The 23,346-nt window shown below is 32.5% G+C and overlaps 1 protein-coding gene across 1 annotated transcript; it reads right to left on the reverse strand.

The window, feature by feature from the left end:
• Nucleotides 1-611: 611 nt before the first annotated feature.
• On the reverse strand, nucleotides 612-20,351 carry LOC139528949 (uncharacterized). The gene is made up of 4 exons (XM_071325196.1): nucleotides 20,129-20,351; nucleotides 13,561-13,802; nucleotides 9,496-9,964; nucleotides 612-3,139 (listed from the first exon to the last, which is right to left on the reverse strand). Exons 1-4 carry the CDS (start codon nucleotides 20,349-20,351, stop codon nucleotides 612-614), a joined length of 3,462 nt encoding a protein of 1,153 aa, XP_071181297.1.
• Nucleotides 20,352-23,346: the final 2,995 nt, after the last annotated feature.

A 23,346-nucleotide genomic window follows, 5' to 3' on the forward strand; every position in this document is an offset into this window, starting at 1 on the left:
GTTCAGTTATTGGAAGGAAGTATGGAAGATTATTCATTTGATACTAAGACTGATATTGATTGTATAATATCAATACAGTTCGAAAAATTTTAACGAGTTACAGTTGCTGGGGTTTGCAAAATAGTCACATTTGATATGGCCACATTACTATCTTGATTAAAAACCTACTTAAGTTTGAAGACCAAAAGAGAGTATTGGTAAAAATCATTTTAAATAAAGCCAATGGTGAACAGGAGTTACAATATCATAGACTGACTGTATTGGAGTCGAGGTAAATAACGAATCACTAATATTTTAAAGGGAACTGATTTTATTTGAGGAGATAATGATGACCCTAGCAATCGCATAGAAAATCAAGAGAGTTCTGAGAACTAATCTAAGATTTACTAGCTATTGATAATGGTTTATATGGTGATCTTTATAATCACACTGTTCAATAAGATAACAATTATAATTGATTAACCGAGACCAGTAGAAATCTTCAAGCTATCGACCATAACAATAGACTGAAACTTTGTGTTTTCTAGTTATGGTACTAAAGACGTTAAACAATTATATGTTGTTTAATATGAGTCATAAGCAGCATCATCATATTCATCACGACATGCCTCTTACCAATGTTGTTCTGACAATAACCGCAATTTGTTCTCCTCATCTTTTAAATGAAGATATTCCTTTTTTGAATTTTTTTCTGTTCTTTTTGTTTCTGCACATTTTGGAATCTCATCATTCATAACATGCTCTGATAAAACTTCTACAATTTTATAATGGCCATGGTCATTTGCTAAGGAACCTGCTGTATGTCCATCACCATCTGTTATAGAAGGATCAGCATAGTGTTCCAATAATAGTTTAACAATTTCAAGATAACCTTTTTTAGCAGCATAGTGCAAAGATGTTTCACCAAAACTATTGTAGAAATTTGGATTAGCCGGATTCTTTTCATGAACTAATAAAACTTCAATGATTTTTATGTTTCCCACAGCAGCAATCAACGGGGTATAAATGTGACTCTTATTTTCATAACAATATTCCCAAAAACCTAAATTTGGGTTTGAATTGTAATTTAATAATAACTCAACAATCTCTTTCTTATTACCAAGAACTGCACAATAAATAAGAGATCTGTTTTCACTAGCTACATCTGGATCAAAACCACTTTCTAAAAGCAGCTCAACTAAATCAGATCGTCCTTCTTCAACTGGCAATTGAAGTAATGTTCTGTTATCTGGCAATTGAAATAATGTTCTGTTATCTAACTCAACTGAGACATCATGGATACATTTCTTATCAAGTAATAGCTTTACAATTTTTGTATGACAATTTTGTACGGCTATCCAGAGTGGTGTACACCCATCTTCAAAAAATCCAGAAAGCTTAGCATTGCAATCTGCACCTCTTTCTATTAGTAAAGAAGAAGTTTCATAATGGCCGGCTCTAATAGCTTCTATAAGGGCAGTTGAATTTTCATAATCTTTACTTTCAATATCTAATCCAAAGTCTAACAAAACCTTAACAATTGATGTCAGACCTTCATGTGCTGCAATGTGAAGAGGAGAAAAATCAGCAATTTTATTAAATGATAACAGTGCAGACTTGGCATCAAAATTCGTCGACAAATAATTAGCAAATAACATGCAAAACTGTTCTTCTCTCAGTTGACTATTTTCAAAAACATCTTCAAAATCTCCATTACATATATCACAGACTAGTCTGTCAAAATAAGAATCTACAGAGTTTTGTTCAATCATAATTAAACAATCATTTCCATTTGAGGGAGCACTCAAAGATGATTTAATAAGAAATTTGTCTCTTATAATCTTTGAATGACCATAAGTTAAAATTAAGTTCAACAGGTTTTCACCACAAAATGATACTATGATATCCAATAATCTGTCATTTGTAATTGTGTAAACAGATTTGTTGGATTGACATTCTGAAGCATATAAATCTGTTAAACTGCAGAGTTTTTCTTGTATATAGTTTTTGGATAATAAAAATGGCAGTTTAAATTGCTTAGAAAAAACATCAATAACTCTTTCAAAATGCAGTTTTTCTGACAGTACAATTTCAAGCATGTAAACAACACCTTTATGATAATTTGCATATTTTGAAAAAACTTTCATTAATGCTCTCAACTCTTTTTTTAAGACTAACTTTGGTAGCTCAGACTGCCTACATTTCTGCAATATTTCTCTCAACCTACACCTCAGGTTCATTTTCATGGACATTTCCTTCAGAGTATCAATCATTTCATTAACATCATAGACACTGTACTCATCTGAGGTAAAAACAGAGCTATTAAAAATATTACGATCAGAATGTTTTATTCCAAGAAAATATGCAATATTTCTTGAAACATATTTCAGTATGTCAAAGTTCATTGAAATCAATTCAACATCAATGTGATTATTACAAAATACAAAAAGCAAAAGAACAGCAAATATGCTTTGATCATCTGCTTTCATCAGAGACTCCAATTCTGATTTTATAACATTTACATTATTGGAAAAGAAAGTTTTAACATCAATATTCATCAGGTTTTTTTCATTTGATTTGGTGATTCTCTTGTACAGACTACACAGATGGAGAAAATGTTGACACTCATGAACATGATCTTTGTCAAAAAGACTTATCACATCTTCTTCACTCATATGACGAGAGGCAATTCCACGTTTTTCACTTTCTGACAATGCTGTTAACTCACATTTAGATTTTGTTAAGATGGCAATGTTTTGAATTGATGGATGTCTAAAAACAGAAGACTGACTGCTCACTAAAATCTTTACTGTATCTTTTTTTAAAATAGTCAAGATATCATCTAAAAATCTATACCATTCGTTGAAGAGATGTATATCAAAAACACTTTCCCCTAATACATCATCAAATACAAAAAGTTGCTTTGTATTTTCTTTGTGAAAATTCAAAATATCACTTGCATATTCTGCAGGGACCAATTCATAACCTTGTTCTTCCATTTTCAGTGCTACATAATGGAGTGATGTACTTTTACCACTTCTGTTTGGTCCTGTAATTGTTGCAACATTATTGCTGTTCAGTGTTTGCATTACATGTGCCATAGCTTCTGTTTCATATGTATTACTCGATCTCCAATCTTGAACTTTTCTTTGATGAATACCTATAAAAACAAATAGGCATATGCAGTATAGTCATCTATTTTAATATTGCTTCAAGGTGTGTTTTGTTTGTTTTGTTGAATTGTTGTTTCTATGACATGTATCCAACACCTCATTTTGTTTAAATAAACTGAGCTTTCGAATATATAATTATTGCCGAATTATCAATTCGTGTTTACACAGCAGCCATGTTTGAAAGTGGATTGTGGCATATATCATAGATCCCTTATCAACTTAGTTAATCTATACTTCTGAAATAATATAACAAATGAATGATTTACCAAAAGTTCGGAGGCAATTGTTCCTTAAGAGATTTGACAAGGAATATTTTACAGTTCACTTTTTGTCAAATTTCAAAAAAGTTTTAGATTCCATTTGCCCTCAAATTATTTCTCACCGGACCATTTTCAAAAAAGTTATTCAATCTAACTAAAATTATTAAATTAGCAATACTGGTAATATCAATTCACTGGTACCCTTTCAGTTTCTAACAACTTGATCATGTTGATGTGTGCTTGATCATATAGCATAATCTAAGTATTTTCTTAAAATTTGTCATTTTTAGAATGTTTAATTGTAAGTCGTTTTGATGGTAAACATTCTGGTTCATTAACTATTATTCTTAGACAAAATCAAGATGGATAACTAGAATTAAGTAGTCTTTTAAATAGCTTTAAGGGCATCCGATACAGTTTTTCAATATAATGTCATTTTTGTAGTTTTGAAATATGTTGTAGGCCTTGGCGAGTTATAAAATAAAACACAAAATAAAACATAGGTCACTGTGCTCGTTTTCGAGAAAATTGAGGCTGAAAATTGGGGATTTGTGAAATTTTGTAAAAAATTAGGCAATTTTATAATTTTTTTGGAGCCGATATTTTTCGTTGTAAATTATTAAGATCGGGTTCAATCTGAAGCTGTGATAAATGACAAAAAGGAAAAAAATAAATCACTACCTGAATAACTATACAATTATTTAAGCCTTGCTTGTCATTGCGGACCAGATGCTCAAAGTGGTATTTTTTTAAACCTAAAAAAAAGGAAATAAACTGTTTCTGAAAATGTCATTTTTATCATTTTTCTGCATAAACTGCATTTTGTCATGTTTTCTCCAAATCTCAAATAAAAAATATAGGTCACTGTGCTTGATTCCCTGATAAACGCAATTTATCCTAAAAATTGCGTCCCCCCTTTGTCACCTCAACGTTAGCGCTAAAGTGCACTACATCGCTGGCAGACAATTTCGACGTTATCTCTGCAAATTACCTGCGACATTTTTCAGATGTTTAAATATTGCTTGTAAAGTACTATCTTTAAATTGGTAAAATTGTTTCCAGAAATAAAATCATGTGAAAAACAAATACCTCTCTCTGTTTGTGGTCTAAGTGAGAAACATCTCAAGAAAAGTTATTAAGGGACTGTTTATAATTTTTACGAATTTTAAAATTAAAGACTTGGCAATTTAGAACTTGACATACAGGTACATTAGATGTTCACACTCGTATATTATTTCATACCGTATGTTGACCTCTAAATTTATTTTGTTTTGTTTGGTGGGCTGCTGTTTCATTACAAATATTCCTTAAAATCCTTTTATTCACGTTTTAATCACTGAGAAATCTGGTTTTGTTGATACGAATTAAATGTTTACGTCGTTTGGACAGTAAATCAAATTTAACGCGCATTGCAATTCGAATTAGAATTTATGTTAGTACGTAAAACATTTCGAATGCGAACTAAACTGATTCGAATTAGTTAATGCGAATCGAATTCGAATGACGTGAGATCTCAGCATTATCATGCAAACGGAACTTCTTTTTTTGTACATAAATTGCAGCACATAAACTAGGCCGTTACTTTTCTCGTTTGAATTGTTTTACATTGTCATTTCGTGATCTTTTATAGCTGACTATGCGATATGGGATTTGCTCATTGTTGAAGACCGTACGGTGACCTATAGTTATTAAATTCTGTGACATGTTTGTCCCTTGTTGAGAGTTGTCTTATTGGCAATTATACCACATCTTCTGTTTTATGTGGTCAGAAAACAAAAGCAAAATCTTATAAAGGAGAATCTTCAATTTTCTAAAGAATGCTTTTGTCCAAACAATGAAACTATAACTTGAATTTTTTGATTTGGCAAAAACGATTGGATTAGTTGCGATTAAAATCCTTCTCTCATAGCGTAATTTTATTGGTCAATACAGTAACTATATATTTTTTTCACCATATAGCGCGTACATAAAATATCGCACGTCCATTTCTCTGTCTTTCCTTCCGGTCCTTCTGGTTAATTAAAATGTTCAAGTGTTCAATTCTTGATAATTTTCTATAAAACTGGTATCATATGGACACGCTCGAAAATCAGTGCATATCAATTATTCTTTAAAAGAGTTATGTCATTTGGAAGTTTTGATTATATTGGAAATTGCATTGTATTTGCTGTCATTCTGTCATTTCTCTAATATATTTATAAAAAATATAAAGAACAAAATAAATTGCTGCGCTACGAGCGCGTGACATGCCCGTCGTCTTATGAAAAAACATAATACAATGTTTTTAAAATAACACGGGGGTTGTACAGGAAGTCATGCTAAATATATCTTGACTCATTCATTATTCTTGCTCAATAAGAAGTTTGTATATCACAACATGTTTTATATGATCCCCAAATTAAAGCTCAATAAAAATTCAAGAACTAAAATATGAATTAAAGAATCAGCATGCAAAAGTATACGGATCTTAAGAATAATTTAACTAAAAAGTATGTGAAGTTTTATCCAATAATTATAAATAGTATCTGAGATACGGCGCGACATGTGAAAAACCCTTTTTTGTCATAAACTCAATGACTCTAATATCACAATTTTGAATCATCCTCAAAAAGTATATACAGATCGTCAGATTAATATAACTAAGAAGTGTGTAATTTTTAAAGCAATAGTCATAAATCGTATTTGGGATACAGCGCAAACTGTGAAAAAAACTGTTTAAGTTATGAAGTCCTATAACTCAAAAAGTTCACCAAAAATTAAACAGATCGTTTGACCATCATGACTGAAAAAAGAACCATGTGCAGTTTAATGAAATTTGGATAATATAATGTACCATGTATACGACGGATAGACGGACGCGGGCATTTGTATACCGTAATACGTCCCGTAAAATTTTTTACGGGTGTATAAACATATTGTTGGCTATTGCCTTTTGTTAGATAAAATATATGCAACGTGGAAGAAATGAAAACTTTGTTCTTTTACAAAAGTTGTATCATTGTTTATATTAGCGGCGTGTATCTACATTTTCGGTATTAGTTTTAAAATATCATTGGTTTCCTGTGCTGTAATAAAATGTCATGGATGATGAATAATAATAAAAATGATAATTGACATGCACCAAAAGGGTCAGTTGTCTTGAGATTGCTTACTAAACGATATTTTGTTGAAGATCTCATTTATTTCTTATAATGTATATAATGTTATTAGACTGTTATCCTGTTAGAATCAAATGCACTCATATTAATGGTGTAGCAGTTATCATGCGGGAGAAACAGAAAATGGAGCATCGAAATTCCACATTACGTTTCTCATTACGGAACATTACACACATTACGTCCCACAAAAAGTGATGTTTTGCAGGAATTCAAACGCTTAATGTCGTGCCAAGAGTTAACTCCCTTGAAACTGTATTGGATGCCCTTAACAGGTTAATATATCATAGATTATCATAATGAAAGTGAACCTACCAGGGCAAATGACTTTGGAAGATGAAAATCATTAAGAGGATATTACAAATACAACAAGAACCTTTGTATTTCTATTAACTTAAACTAAAGTTATAGTGCGAAAACCAAATGTCTTCGGACGATGACGACGAACACGCCAACGTCATACCAATATACAACCACAAATTTTTTTTGGCGGTCGTATAATAAAAATAGATTATTATCTAATTAAAGGATTTCATTTCATAATTTTTTTTATATATAGCATTCAGAAAATTAGTTTATACTAAATAACAAACAAACCTGCCAAAAAAATGTTCAAATAATTTAACAAAGAATGTCTTTTAAACTAGAGGCTCTAAAGAGCCTGTGTCGCTCACCTTGGTCTATGTGAATATCAAACAAAGGAGGCATTTGAATTCATGACAAAATTGTGTTTTGGTGATGGTGACGTGTTTGTACATCTTACTTTACTGAACATTCTTGCTGCTTACAATTATTTTTATCTATATTGAACTTGGCCTAGTAGTTTCAGTGGAAAATGTTAGTTCAAATTTACAAATTTTATGAAAATTGTTAAAAATTGACTATAAAGGACAATAACTCCTTAGGGGGTCAATTTACCATTTTGGTCATGTTGAATTATTTTTAGGTCTTACTTTGCTGTACATTGTTGCTGTTTACAGTTTATCTCTATCTATAATAATATTCAAGATAATAACAAAAAACGGCAAAATTTCCTTAAAATGACCAATTCAGTGGCAGCAACCTAACAGCCGGTTGTCCGATTCATCTGAAAATTTACAGGCAGATAGATCTTGATCTGATAAACAACTTTACTCCCTGTCAGACTTGCTCTAAATGCTTTGGTTTTTGAGTTATAAGCCAAAAACTGCATTTTACCCCTATGTTCTATTTTTAGCCATGGCGGCCATCTTGGTTGGTTGGCAGGGTCACGCCACACATTTTTTAAACTAGATACCCCAATGATGATTGTGGCTAAGTTTGGTTTAATTTGGCCTGGTAGTTTCAGAGGAGAAGATTTTTGTAAAAGATAACAAAGATTTACGAAAAATGGTTAAAAATTGACTATAAAGGGCAATAACTCCAAAAGGGGTCAAATGACCATTTTGGTAATGTTGACTTATTTGTAGACCTTACTTTGCTGAACATTATTGCTGTTTACAGTTTATCTCTATCTATAATAATATTCAAGATAATAACCAAAAACAGCAACATTTCCCTAAAATTACCAATTCAGGGGCAGCAACCTAGCAAAGGGTTGTCGGATTCATCTGAAAATTTCAGGGCAGATAGATCTTGACCTGATTAACAATTTTACCCCTGTCAGATTTGCTCTAAATGCTGTGGTTTTTTAGTTATAAGCCAAAAACTGCATTTTACCCCTATGTTCTATTTTTAGCCATGGCGGCCATCTTGGTTAGTTGGCGGGGTCACGCCACACATTTTTTAAACTAGATACCCCAATGATGATTGTGGCCAAGTTTGGTTTAGTTTGGCCTTGTAGTTTTAGAGGAGAAGATTTTTGTAAAAGTTAACGGCGACGGACGACGACGACGACGGACGAAGGACGCAGGACGCTGGACGCCAAGTGATGAGAAAAGCTCACTTGGCCCTTTGGGCCAGGTGAGCTAAAAATGAGTTATCTCCCTTTGTACAGAAATATGGTTAAACATAGTACTCTTACATTAGATATGGTCCATAATTCTAAGACTAAATCGTCAGACCGGAACAAAATTTGAACTGATCTATAACTTGTCATGATAAAACTATATATATATATATATACCAAATATCAAATCAATATCTTCAAGAACGAAGAAAAAAGTGTGGAATACTGATTTGCTGGACTAACAGATGGACAGATGGACAGACAGACAGACGGACGGATGGATGCAAACCTAAAGTCCCCTTCAACTTTGTCTTGGATGAAATTGTTATTAAATTCACATGATTTAAAAAAATGACATCTAATCTTATTTTGATGAAAACCCATATCCCCTTGTTAGTCTATTGACTTGCACTCAGACCTCTTTTGTATAATGGACAATTTAGTTAAGAACCCAAATCCAGAGTGCAGCTTAACTGCCTAAAAATCTAAGTACTTGTTTAGATTCAGCATATCAAAGAACCCAAAGAATTTAATTTTTGTTAAAATCACAAACGGGACCAAAAATTAAGTATCTAAATACACAGTTAGATTCAGCATATCAAAGAACCCCAATAATTTAATTTTTGATGAAAAAAGTATGTTAGAATAATATTGCATTAACATAATTTGTTTGCTGGGGAGGAATTCCTCAGGATAGGACACTGCACATCTGATTAATTTCTGAATGAAGACAATTTTTGGATCATTTAAGTGAAGATGAGTGGGGGTAGACAATTAAATAAACTTTAGTGTTAGCACTAATCAGCCTTACTTTAACAAATAGTGATGATTGGTAATTATTTGCTTGTACAGTAATCTCCAAATGCCTGATACAGTATACACAACCAATAATGCCACTTGCAGGGGAAAACCCTTCTCTCAGAGCAGTTGGTTCAATTGATATATTTCTTAGAGCTCCCTCTGGTCATTTGCTGGTGGTAAAAAAGAACATTTATACTTACTTGTGAAAGTATGATGTTTATCTGTCCATTCCTTCATTTCCTTTCTTTGATCATCCTGGGTTTTTTTTATTGAACCAGTCTCTTGCTCAAGATTTTGAATTTGTTTACCATGCTTAATCTGTGTTTCAGCCAGTTGTTTTTGTTCTTTCACTTTCTTTTCCAAAGCTTCTTTTAGAGGTTTTATTTTACCTTTGATTTCTGACATCTTAACAGGTAGCTGCTGGAGAGAAATTTTTTCTTCTGTTTGGACAATTTCAATTTCTTCAACTTTTTCCTCAAGCTGTTTAAATTTGATTTCTTTTTCCTGACTGGAAGTGGAAATCTTGTCAAACTCTTTTTGTAAATCATTGAATCGCTTTTCATAGTTCACAATCGTTTCCAGAATCTTAGCAATATCATTGTCTATATTCATATTTTTGACAGCTGTGATCTCACTAAAGAACTGGTTCTTGCCAAGAACTTGAATTGCCTGTATAACAAAAATGATGAAGTTAACATGCTAGGTATTAAGAATTTTGATTTTGAATTTAATGTATATAATATGCAATAATTTTTAATAAGATTACCATATATATGAAATTGAACCTGTCCCAAATAAAAATCTGTCATCAGCTAGGCCTATATAATTGTGTCCTATTAACTACAAGTTGGTTCACCGTTATGGAACAACCGTTTCATAGATGATATCAGATATGTTCCTTATGTCGTAACCAGAATCAGCTTCCCTTTTCACGAATGTGACCTACCGAATTAGACTATTTACTGGGTTTGTAATAACATGAGCAACATAAGACGAGTGCCACATGTGGAGCAGGATCTTCTTACCCTTCTGTAGCTCCTGAGATCACCACAAGTTTTTGGTGGGGTTTGTATTGCTTAATCTTTAGGTTTCTATGTTGTGTCTTGTGTACTGTTAATTGTTTGTTTGTCTTTTTCTTTTTTTGGCATTAATGCGTTGTCAGTTTATTTTCGATCTATGAGTTTGACTGTCCCTCTGGTATCTTTCGCCCCTCTTTGAAAAAATATTTAAAGATCTATGCCATAGACAACTTTTGAAAGCATGAACTCTCCTGTGTATTTTATATGTTATATTGCTAATGTTGTTACGTCATAATAAGAACAGATTGTGGTTCAATGAAGTCATTTTCACCAATTGACCAATCCTAACTAGTCTGTCATTCTCACTTCGCAGTACATTGTACAATTATATTTTTATTGATTGACCTATTGACATACCTGTGTAACTATACCGTGAAAATCAACAATAAATTGGTTAACCATTATTGTGTTTCAAATCTCATCAAAGGAATCTCCAAATCAAATTGTGTTGCTATGTCATGGAAAGTTTCTAAAGACAAACAAAACTATGCCAAAAACTCAATTTGCAATCCTTATTATGGTTTGTTTTTTGAAGGCCAAATAAATGGTAATGAAACTAATCATAGTTGAGCATCTTACAAGAGGCTGTCACAACGACAGCAAACCGGATTTATTAACATTTATTTGTGTCTTGCAAATATCACAAGAACCATAACTGATGAACGGTGAAAGTAAAAATTGTCAATATCAAATTTTACCTCAACTTTGTCATCAGTATCAACATATTAAAATTTGAAAAACTTAGATTGAATGGTTCATGAGTAAATTCAACAACTTGAATGGAAATGCCATTTTACGATCTTTCAAGAACCATAACTCCTGAACGGTAGAAGTCAAAATCGTCATTATTGAACTTGACCTCTATTTTGTCATCAGTAACAACATATTAAAATTTGGGAAGATTTGGTATAACAGTTTATGCGTAAATGCACGGACACGAATGGAGCTCCATTTTTCCATCTTTCAAGAACCATAACTCCAGAACGGTAAGAGTCAAAATCGCCATTATTGAACTTGACCTTCATTTAGTTGTCAGTTACTACATATTAAAGTTTTAAATGCTTTGGTTGAACGGTTCATGAGTTAATGCATGGACACGACTGGAAACTCCATTTTTCCATCTTTCAAGAACCATAACTCCTGAACGGTAAAAGTCAAAATCGCCATTATTGAACTTGACCTTTATTTAGTTGTCAGTAACAACATATTAAAGTTTTAAAAGCTTTGGTTAAACGGTTCATGAGTTAATGCACAGACACGACTGGAAACTCCATTTTTCCATAATTCAAGAACCATAACTCCTGAACGGTAATAGTCAAAATTGCCATTATTGAACTTGACCTTCATTTAGTTGCTACTAATTTCATATTGATTTTCCCCAAATTAAAAGAACAAAGTTCCAATGTACCTGGCGTTGCACATATTTTATATTTTTCAGGGGCATATATCTTTTTACCCTTTATAGAACTTGTCCCTGATATTGCTGATATTTATCTATGTATACAAGTTTTATTAAAATCTGGCATTTATTGTACAAGTGAGAGTTCTAATGAAGCCATTTTCCATAAATTTAATATTTCCAAGGGCATAACTATCTCAAATAAACAGCTCTTCCATGAGCGCATGCTGCACCTGTCGCTTTTTCAAAGAAAAAAGTTCAATAACTTCTCATCATAATAATATTCAAGATAATAACCAAAAAATGCAAAATTTCCCTAAAATTACCAATTCAGGGGCAACAACCCAACACCTGGTTGTCGGATTCATCTGAAAATTTCAGGGCAGATAGATCTTGACCTGATAAACAATTTTTCCCACGTCAAATTTGCTCTAAATGCTTTGGTTTTATAGTTATAAGTTAAAAACTGCATTTTACCCCTATGTTCTATTTTTAGCCATGGCGGCCATCTTGGTTGGCTGGCCGGGTCACGACACACATTTTTTAAACTAGATACACCAATGATAATTGTAGCCAAGTTTGGTTTAATTTGGTCCAGTAGTTTCAGAGGAGAAGATTTTTGTAAAAGTTGACGACGACAGACAATGGACGCCAGGTGAGCTAAAAATCTGAACTTTTTTTCAAAAGGTCACTGAACCATAAAAATGAGGTCAAGGACATTGGACATGTGACTGACGGAAACTTCGTTACATGAGGCTTCTATATACAAAGTATGAAGCATATATACTGGTCTTCCATCTTCTAAAATATATATAAAGCTTTTAAGAAGTTAGCTAATGCCGCAGCCACTGCCGCCGGATCACTACTCCTATATCAAGCTTTCTCGAAAAAGTTGCAGGCTCGACAAAAACTAAGTACATGTTTAGATTCAGCATATCAAAGAACCCCATGAATTCAATTTTTGTTAAAATAAGTTTAATTTTGGACCCTTTGGACCTAAATGTAGACCAATTTGAAAACGGGACAAAAAATTAAGAATCTAAATACATGGTTAGATTTGGCATATCAAAGAACTCCATTGTTCAATTTTTGATGAAATCAAACAGTTTAATTTTGGACCCTTTCGGCCCCTAATTCTTAAACTGCTGGAACCAAAACTCCCAAAATCAATCCTTGAATCTTCCTTCTGTGGTCATAGACCTTGTTTTTAAATTTCATAGATTTCTATTTACTTATACCACAGTTATTGTGCGAAAACCAAAAAAATGCTTATTTGGGCCCTTTTTTAGCCCCTAATTCCTAAATTGTTGGTACCAAAACTCCCAAAATCAATCCCAACCTTCCTTTCGTGGTCGTAAACCTTGTGTTTAAAATTCATAGATTTGTATTTACTTATACTAGTTATTGAGCAAAAACCATGAAAAATGCTTTAATATTGGACCTTTTTATAGCACCTTATTTTTTAACTATTGGGACAAAAACTTCCAAAATCAATCCCACCCTTCCTATTGTTGTCATAAACCTTGTGTTTAAACTTCATAGATTTCTATCAATTTATACTTAAGTCATAGTGTGAAAAACAAATGTCTTCGGACGACGATGACTATAACGCCTACGTCATACCAATATACGACCACAAAAATTTTGCGGTCGTATAAAAACGACTCTCAAACTAAAGTTATAGAAATGGAAACCAAGTTTGGGATGTACGTACGGATGTACAGACAGACTTGAATAAAATCTAATGCACCTTCCAGTACAGCGAGGCATATAAAAAATACACATACCTTTTCGACTCTGTCAAAAATTTTCTTGAATTCTGTACTGCAAAGTGATTTCAATTTTACTTGATCAGGATGTCCCAGGAAATTTCGATACCACTTTATGATGGCTAAACAAGCACCTGCAGATGTGTCATTTTTGTATGGTAATTGATCAGAGCCCAGCCTTGGAGCTGGTTCTTTTGGTTTCATTTCACGTAAAAGACAAACCATGAGTGTTATATCAAATTCAGCAGAGGTAGGACTAGCTGTTTGATAAAAAAAAAGTCATTTCAGTAAAGGAATAAAAATTTCTAAGCATAATTAATAAACAGCATCGCTGAGGGCAGCTGAATACGCCAAGATAAGCTTGATACAGTTCTGAATTTTGATTGTAGTTAAATACTTGACATATTATAGGTTTCGGAATAAATTTAGTCATAGAACTTAAAATTAGTTATATGAATTGAATTTATATTCAATTAAAGATTTCTTGCTGTTTGGCAGTACACTGTGCTGTTGTGCAATACTTAGTAAATCTGTTGTCAGACTATGAACAAATAAAGTTCAATTAATTCTCAATGTCATATTAGAAATTTATGAAAATCAAAAGGGAGCTTACATCAATAGATATAAACAATTCACCAAAGTTTCATGAGCATTGCTGACAGCATTTTTGAGTTATTGTCTGAAAACTGAAAAAGCTCCCTTTTTTAATCAATAAAACCCAAAAACCCAAAAACTCAGAAATGTAAAATCTATAAAATTCTATAGGGAGCTTACATGTACATCAATGGATATAAACAAGGCCATAATAAATAATAGGTTCGTTTGCCCAAACGCTACCTACCCAGAACAAGAGGCTCTCAAGAGCCTGAATCGCTCACCTTAATTCTTTTGGTTAAATCTCTCATCAATGGCTTTTCAATTTATCTAAATGTTTTTTGGATCGTCCTATTTTCTTCAAAAGCCAAAAAAAATAATCATTTTCTCCCATGTTCTATTTTAGCCATAGGAGCTATGTTTCTTGACATATAAGGAAATAAAATATAAAATTTATACTAGATACTCTGAAACTCATTTAGCCTAAATTTGGCTGAAATTGATACAGCAGTTTCAAAGGAGAAGTGCTGTTTCAAAGGAGAAGATTTTTTAAAGTAAGTCAACATGATGAACAAATTGTGAAAAAAGTCTTTAAAGGGCAATAACTCCTTAAGGGGTCAATTGACAATTTTGGTCAAATTGACTTAATTGAAGATCTTACTTTGCTGAACATTATTGCTGTTTACAGTTTATTTCTATCTATAATTATCATCAAGATAATAAACAAAAACAGCAAAATTTCTTTAAAATTACCAATTCAGGGGCAGTAACCCAACAACGGGTTGTCTGATTCATCTGAAAATTTCAGGGCAGATAGATCTTGACCTGATAAACAATATTACCCCATGTCAGATTTGCTCTAAATGCTTTGGTTTTTGAGTTAAAAGCCAAAAACTGCATTTGACCCCTTTGTTCTATTTTTAGCAATGGCGACCATGTTTGTTGATAGATCACAACTTCGGATACAATTTACAAACTAGATACCCTAAGGAACATTCAGTTAAAGTTTGGAAGTATTTGGCCCAGTAGTTTCAGAGGAGAAGATTTTTGTAAAAGATTACTAAGATTTACGAAAAATGGTTAAAAATTGACTATAAAGGGCAATAACTCCTAAAGGGGTCAACTGACCATTTCCGTCATGTTGACTAATTTGTAAATCTTACTTTGCTGAACATTATTCCTGTTTACAGTTTATCTCTATCTATAATAATATTCAAGATAATAACCAAAAACAGCAAAATTTCCTAAAAATGACCAATTCAGGGGCAGCAACCCAACAACAGGTTGTCTGATTCATCTGAAAATTTCAGGGCAGATAGATCTTGACCTGATAAACAATATTATCCATGTCAGATTTGCTCTAAATGCTTTGGTTTTTGAGTTCTAAGCCAAAAACTGCATTTGACCCCTATGTTCTATTTTTAGCAATGGCGACCATGTTTGCTGATAGATCATAACTTCGGATACAATTTACAAACTAGATACCCTAAGGAACATTCATTTAAAGTTTGGAAGTATTTGGCCCAGTAGTTTCAGAGGAGAAGATTTTTGTAAAAGATTACTAAGATTTACGAAAAATGGTTAAAAATTGACTATAAAGGGCAATAACTCCTAAAGGAGTCAACTGACCATTTCCGTCATGTTGACTAATTTGTAAATCTTACTTTGCTGAACATTATTCCTGTTTACAGTTTATCTCTATCTATAATAATATTCAAGATAATAACCAAAAACAGCAAAATTTCCTTAAAATTACCAATTCAGGGGCAGCAACCCAATAACGGATTGTCTGATTCATCTGAAAATTTCAGGGCAGATAGATCTTGACCTGATAAACAATATTACCCCATGTCAGATTTGCTCTAAATGCTTTGGTTTTTGAGTTATAAGCCAAAAACTGCATTTGACCCCTATGTTCTATTTTTAGCAATGGCGACCATGTTTGTTGATAGATCAAAACTTCGGATACAATTTATAAATTAGATACCCTAAGGAACATTCAGTTAAAGTTTGAAAGTATTTGGCCCAGTAGTTTCAGAGGAGAAGATTCTTGAAATAGTTTACGACGACAGACGACGACGAAAAAAAAAGCTGCCTACTCAAATTCTTTTATTGTCCTGATTTGAAGAAGTTTTTTTTTAATCAAATAGACATGAAGACTAATAAACATCTGATACTTCAATTTCTTTCTTTCAAGAAAAAAAAAGAAAATGCCTACCTACCTACCCACTGTGTCAACCTTGGGTAGGGTTTGGGCAAACCAAAATATTTTTTAAGCGTGGCCCAATTCACCAAATGTTCATGAGAATTGCTGACAGAATTTTTGAGTTGTTGTCTGAAAACTGGAAAATCCCTTCCTTTTTAATGAATAAAAGCCTGTAACGCCAGGGTGGATCCAGCCATTTAAAAAAAAAAAGGGGGGGTCCCAACCCAGGATAAAAAGGGGAGTCCAGCTATAAGTCCCCATTCAAATGCCTTGATCAGCCAAAAAAGGGGGAGGGTTCCAACCCCCGGACCCCCCCCCCCCCCCTGGATGCTACTGAACTCAGAAATGTAAAATCTAAAATTTATAAAAATCCAAAGGGAGCTCATGTCAATAGATATAAACAATTCACCACAATTTTTTGCAATTTAGTGAAAGCATTCTGGAGTAATTGTCCAAAAACGGAAAATCCCCCTTTTTTAATAATTAAAACCGCATAACTCAGAAAAGTAAGACTTAAAATTTATAAAAAACGAAATTGAGCTCATGTCAATAGATATAAGCAATTCACCAAAATTTTATGCAAATTGGTCAAAGCGTTTTTGAGTTAATGTCCAACATGTTGACTACGGACAGACAAATGAGTAACAGTATATCATAATACGTCCTTAAACAGGTGTATGAAAACCAATTATTCAGAGAACAGTCGAAAGTCTTTCCATCTTAAAAGATCTTTTTTGATACAGATATATTCAAATTATGTTTATAATGTCATTTCAAGTGTCAACTGATAGGGTATTGTACGCTGATCTAAAAATATTTTTTTAAATAAGGGAGATCATTTGTTACTTCTGGTTTGAAAAATGTCGCTTCCGGTATTATTTGATAGTTTTCTTGACATGGATTCCAGAAGTATATGGTTCTTTATACTTGTACTTTAAAGAAGTACAAAAAATAACTACTTCTGGTTTACACAAAGTCACTTCCAGTTGACTTTTCCAATGTCATAATTAAGGCTTGCAACCTTATGTAAAAAACATCCCATGGCTTTATCTTGTAAACATAGGAAGTAAAAGCAAAGGTAAAAATCAAGAAAGTCAAATTTACCTATTACCTCAATTTAAAGGTCATAAAACAAGGACCTCAAATCAAAAGACACAAAGTCTTTATTATTTATGGTGAGTGAGTTATATATTATAATAATAATTCTAACATGATGTCCTTCAAACGCTTTGAGTACACACCCGTTGTAAAATATGAATATATTGCATTGGCTGTTCCGATCGTACTCCCACGTCATATTTTTTTTTATGAATGAAGTACCCGACGTCATAGAATGATGACGTTATAATTTAAGCATTTTACGGGAAAATACACACCTCTGATACCGAAAATCATCACAACAAGAAAACGTAAACAAACAATGCTCAAATGTGGTATAAGCCCATTTTTTTTATACATATAAGTAAATTATAAGTAAATTATCATTAAAATTCATCTAAATACGTTATTGTAAATAGTTTGAGCATGTCACTTATTATGTATGCTCCGTTGTTTACGCCAATCTAAAAGTGCGTAAATTTATGGGAACGGCAAATATTTGTCTCACATAGAGCGGTTCGATCCAAAAAAAATGCCGTTTTTGTTATCGCTCAGGGTAAAATATTTGTCATAAAGGGCCAACCCGTGGTAAAATCACGATATATTCAAGCCCCCATGAATTATCTCTTAAAGAATAAAACAAAAATATCAGCAAAGGAGTAGGTCCAGTATGACCCTTTTTTGACCCTAAAATATAGCAGTTTTACAAAATTGTTAAAATGTAAACTGTTAGTTATTTATTGGACAGTATAATGCTTCTGCTACATAAATATGGGGTGATTTTGACAATACAATACACATATATCGGGTATTAGCACCATTAAGTCATGCTAAATTACTGAAATCTTCACAATTTTAGCATTTTAGTTAAATTTTAGACGGTTTCCGTGTAAGACGAAAGTGGCTGCATACGTGTTCATCCTTAATATTGAAAGTAAGTTGTATTTGATGATAATACATAACATATATGAAGGTTGAGGATGAACACGGATGCAGCCACTTTCATTTTTGACAAAAACCATCCGAAAAGTTACATTTTACGGCATATTTGGTAGATTTTTCATATTTGAGCTTGAATCAAGATAGTTTTTAATGACTAAATTCGTTAAAATCTTTCACATAAACTAATTGAATCAAATGAGACAGACACTTAAGTGTTTAAAAAGTTGTCCAAATCTTTCGTCAGATGAACCTGAAATTCGAGGCCAAAATCGGTCCCTACCGGACCTACTCCTTTTCCTTTTGTAAAGGAACATAACTCTGGAATTGTTGAAATTGACTTCACCAAAATTCAAACTTGATCTTCATTTTGTGGTATTGAGCATTAAGTTTCATAATGTTTGGTTGAGGCAAACTAAAGTTAAAGAAAGGAAACAAAATATTCAGAAATTTTTCTATTGTAAAGAGTCATAACTCTAGAACAGTTAAAAAATAGAAAACAACACATTTCATAATTTCGAAGCGCTTTTCTGGATTCAGGAACACTCAAAACATATAACCTTAAAGTGACGTCACCAAAAGATCTGTATTTTGCGGTCATAAGCATTGTGTATCAGTTTCAAAACATTTAGGTGAGGCAATCCAAAGTTAGAGAATTGAAACCAACTTTGGGACGGACGGACAGACGGAGGGATTGACAGACAGAGAGACATCCTTCAACTTTGTCGGTAGGGGCCAAAAGTAGGGCACAGTACTTATTAAAATATCAGGCAAATAGTTTTATAAATAGGTAAAAATCAACATTTAAGGGCAAATATAAAATCATCAGACGATTTTGCCATTTTGTTTTTATTGAATAACTTTGAATGAAATGTCTTTTTAGCCATTATAGTTTTTAAGGTAATAAACAAACTCACTAAAATTGAGGGTGCACTGGCTCAAACGACCTCCATGGAAATGAGATGTGCCATTGCTTATACAACTAGTACTGCATATACCTAATATCAATATCAACTCATGACCTAATTACAAACTTGAACATGAAAACTATGTCAAAGTCAATAGACAACGACTGAGAGGAGAGATTGAATAAGCACCATGGATATGAAACATTTTTTCAACATTGTATATATACCTAATTCACACATTTTGTCTTTGTCAAGGGGAGATAAAAAATTGAAAAATAGTTACTAAAGGGCAATAATTCCAATAATTGACAATTTTTGCTATGTTTACTATTTGAAGAACAAGATAGGTTTCACAAAAATAAGATTGGCATTTTAAATATTGTTGGCATTATTTAATTGTAAAATTTACTACTATATATTTTCCTTTAGACATAACAGCTAATTGTGAAGAGGATAATACAAACAAATTTTGAATTGCAGTAGAACAATGCCAGCTGCAGACTTTGGTCTCAATCAATTATGTTGAATATAGACATCGAAACATGTTGATTACAATAGATACATTCATGCAAGGTGATTGGTAATCTTGACTAAGATAGAATTGTTCAATAATCTATGAACCTCATTCAAAATAAGGAACCTAATTAACAATGTACCACTGGAATGTTACTGGCAAAGTTTCATTTCTATTATTGGTCTCCTTATTTCAGAGATGAATTTTAACAAGTTTATAAGGAATGATATACAGATGCATTATGGATGATGGATAAAAATATGAGGTTTTCCATTTCCAATTCATGTTTCATTGTTTCAGTTTTCCCCAAGCATTATGTATACATACCTCCTGGCCTTGGATACATTTTTCCCCACATTTCATAGCTTATTTTGCCCTTTGATTTTAGTAATTCCAATGGATCTTTGGCATTTACCAAATTGGTTTCCAGATCAGCAGGTGGATGCACTCTGTCAAAATATTCTTTGACAACATCCGTACCAATCATTGCGGTGAGGGACCAACATCTGAGGTAATTGATCCTTTCTGTGGACAATGGTTTAGCTGCCATTCTGCTAAAAGGTTTTTCAAAAAGTGGTTTAAGGGTCACTATCTTTTAAATTCATGTTCATCAATTTGACTCAAATTCTCATATTGCATTTGTAACATACTAAAACATATATCCAAATTACGATCCATACACTTACACACAAGTTATTATCCTGAAAGTATAAAAATGCTTGTTTTGGGCCCCTTTTGGGCCCCTTATTCCCAAATGGTTTGACCTTCATCCCCAAAATCAATCCCAACCTTCCTTTTGTGGTATTGAACCTTCTCATTCAATTTCAATGAGATACATTCACGGAAACCAAATGTGTCTTCTGACGACGACACAGATGACATCATACCATTGTACGATCCCAAATTTTTTTGGCAGTCATATACAAATCTGATAATGTACAGAAAAAACAAATAGTTACTATTTTGGTTTCTGACTATTGTCTCAAACTCAATATCTGGTATAACCAGATGCCCTGCAGGGCACAGCTTTAAACGACCGCAGAGGTCAAACCCTGAACAGTTGGGGCAAGTATGGGCACAATATTTTAGCTTGATACAGCTCTGAATTTGGACTGTGATTAAATAGTTGACACAACATAGGTTTCTGACACAGAATGAATGTTGTCTGAGAACTTAAACTTAAAATTTTTAAATTGGACATTTACCTATTATGGTCAAATATCCAAAATCTTTTGGCCCCTAATTCCTAAACTGTTGAGACTAAAACTCCCAAAATCAATCCCAACCTTCCTTTTGTGGTCATAGACCTTATGTTAAAATTTCATAGATTTCTGTTTACTTATACTCAAGTTATTGTGTGAAAACCAAGAAAAATGCTTCTTTGGGCCCTTTTTGGCCCCTAATTCCTTAACTGTTGGGACCAAAACACCCAAAATCAATCCCAACCTTCCTTTTATGGTCATAAACCTTGTGTTTAAATTTCATATTTACTATTTACTTTTACTAAAGTTAGGGTGGGTAAACCAAATGTCTTCAGACGACGATGATAATGACACGACGCCAATGTGATACCAAAAAATTTTCAATTTTTGCGGTCATATAAAAACAGGGAAATAAATCTATTTTTTCTAAAAAAAATTCCTAGAATAGCCTCCCTTTACACACTTTATTTTTATTATTAAGAAATTCCTCCATAGTCTATAACCCTCTTTTACACATATCTTACTCCATTGTGTTGCATAACTCTTCTATCTGTATTATGCATAATGTAGCATAGTAATAAGTTCTTCATGATGAACTTTTAGTTTCAAGGTATTTAAATTTTTGCCCAAAACAGAAATGAGTTGATGATGATGGATCGATGGCTTTTTTTCAGGTATGATTTGAAATCAAATTTGTAATTATATATGATTACCTATATATATATAGCTAAAAGTATCATGAATATAATGTGGAATTTCTCTCTGTTTATGTACAGGTTGCATAAGGCCTCATATAATCCTGGTACCTTTGATAACTATTTACACCACTGGGTCGATGCCACTGCTGGTGGACGTTTCGTCCTCGAGGGTATCACCAGCCCAGTAGTCAACACTTAGGTGTTGACATGAATATCAATAATGTGGTCATTTTTATAAATTTTCTGTTTACCAAACTTTGAAATTTTTGAAAAACTAAGGATTTTCTTATTCCAGGCATAGATTACCTTAGCCGTATTTGGCACAACTTTTTGGAATTTTGGATCCTCAATGCTCTTCAACTTTGTACTTGTTTGGCTTTATAAATATTTTGATATGAGTGTCACTGATGAGTCTTATGTAGACGAAACGCGCGTGTGGCGTACTAAATTATAATCCTGGTACCTTTGATAACTAATTACATAACTATGGATTTCCTTATTTTCAAAATACAATAAAAAAAAAACAGTTCCAATGCCCCATGCTTTACAAATAGTTTATCTATCCAGGGAATAAGGGCAATGAATTTTAATTAATAACTTTTAAAGAGTTGAAGGCTTCAGAGCAAATGATTTCAGTTATAATTAATTTTCAAGGGGCAAAATATTTGATCAGACTTTAATTTCAAAAGTGTCAAAGACTTTGCTGATATAAACCAATGATGTTAGTTTCATAAAATTCTGGCAGTATTTGTACACATGAGAACTCTGACAATGCAATTTTCCATATACATGTAATCATTATTTTGAAGGGGCCTGCATGACTCTTTTAAAAATAATTGATCCATACTTATTTTCCAACTTTTCAACTTTAGACATTGCTGATATAAACCTATGATAATATAAAGTTTCATAAAAATTTGAAAAGAATGAAACACTCAAACAGGCATGGGAATGCTAGCAATGCAATTTTCTATATAATCAATGTTTTTGTGGGGCATTATACTCTTTTAAAAATTATTGATCAGCACCATGATTTTCAAAGTTGTCCAAATCATTGCTACATGTAATATTTATTTATGATATAAGTTTCACAAAAATCTGGTAAGAATTGTACAAATTAGAGCAACAATGCAATTTTTCATGTAATTGATGTTTCCATGGAGCATAACTCTTTTAAATATGTCTCTCTGTGATTAATGTAAGATAACTCTGGTCAATTTTCCGAACATTTTATCATTATGGGGAGATAACTGCAATTTACCCCGATGTTATATTTTTTAACCACAGCACCATGATGGTGGCCATGTTTTTGACAAAATAAAACACAAACTTTATTCTAGATATCATTTAGCTTAAGTTTGGTTGTAATTGGTTTTGTAGTTTCAGAGGAGAAGATTTTTCAAAGTTAGAAAACATGATAAACGAAATGTGTAAAATTGTCCTTAAAGGTGCAATCAAATAATTTTTTTTTTTTTAAAAAAAGGGTTTCATTGACAATTTTTACTTATTTGTAAAGCTTACTTTGCTGAACATTTTTGCTGTTTACAGTTTATCTTTATCATTAAAAATATTCAAGATAACGACCCAAAACTGCAAAATTTCCTTAAAATTACCAATTTAGTGGCAGCAACCCAACAATGGTTCA

Source organism: Mytilus edulis, chromosome 6 (assembly GCF_963676685.1).
Source record: "Mytilus edulis chromosome 6, xbMytEdul2.2, whole genome shotgun sequence".
NCBI lineage: Eukaryota > Metazoa > Mollusca > Bivalvia > Mytilida > Mytilidae > Mytilus > Mytilus edulis.

Excerpts from the sequence above, each read along its gene's own strand:
- LOC139528949 (XM_071325196.1), bottom strand. The coding sequence starts at position 20,351 with ATGGCAGCTAAACCATTGTCCACAGAAAGGATCAATTACCTCAGATGT. Across the intron at positions 9,965-13,560 it reads TTTTTGACAGAGTCGAAAAG|GCAATTCAAGTTCTTGGCAA; the intron begins GTATGTGTATTT and ends TTTGTTATACAG. Across the intron at positions 3,140-9,495 it reads TAAACATCATACTTTCACAA|GTATTCATCAAAGAAAAGTT; the intron begins GTAAGTATAAAT and ends TTGTTTTTATAG.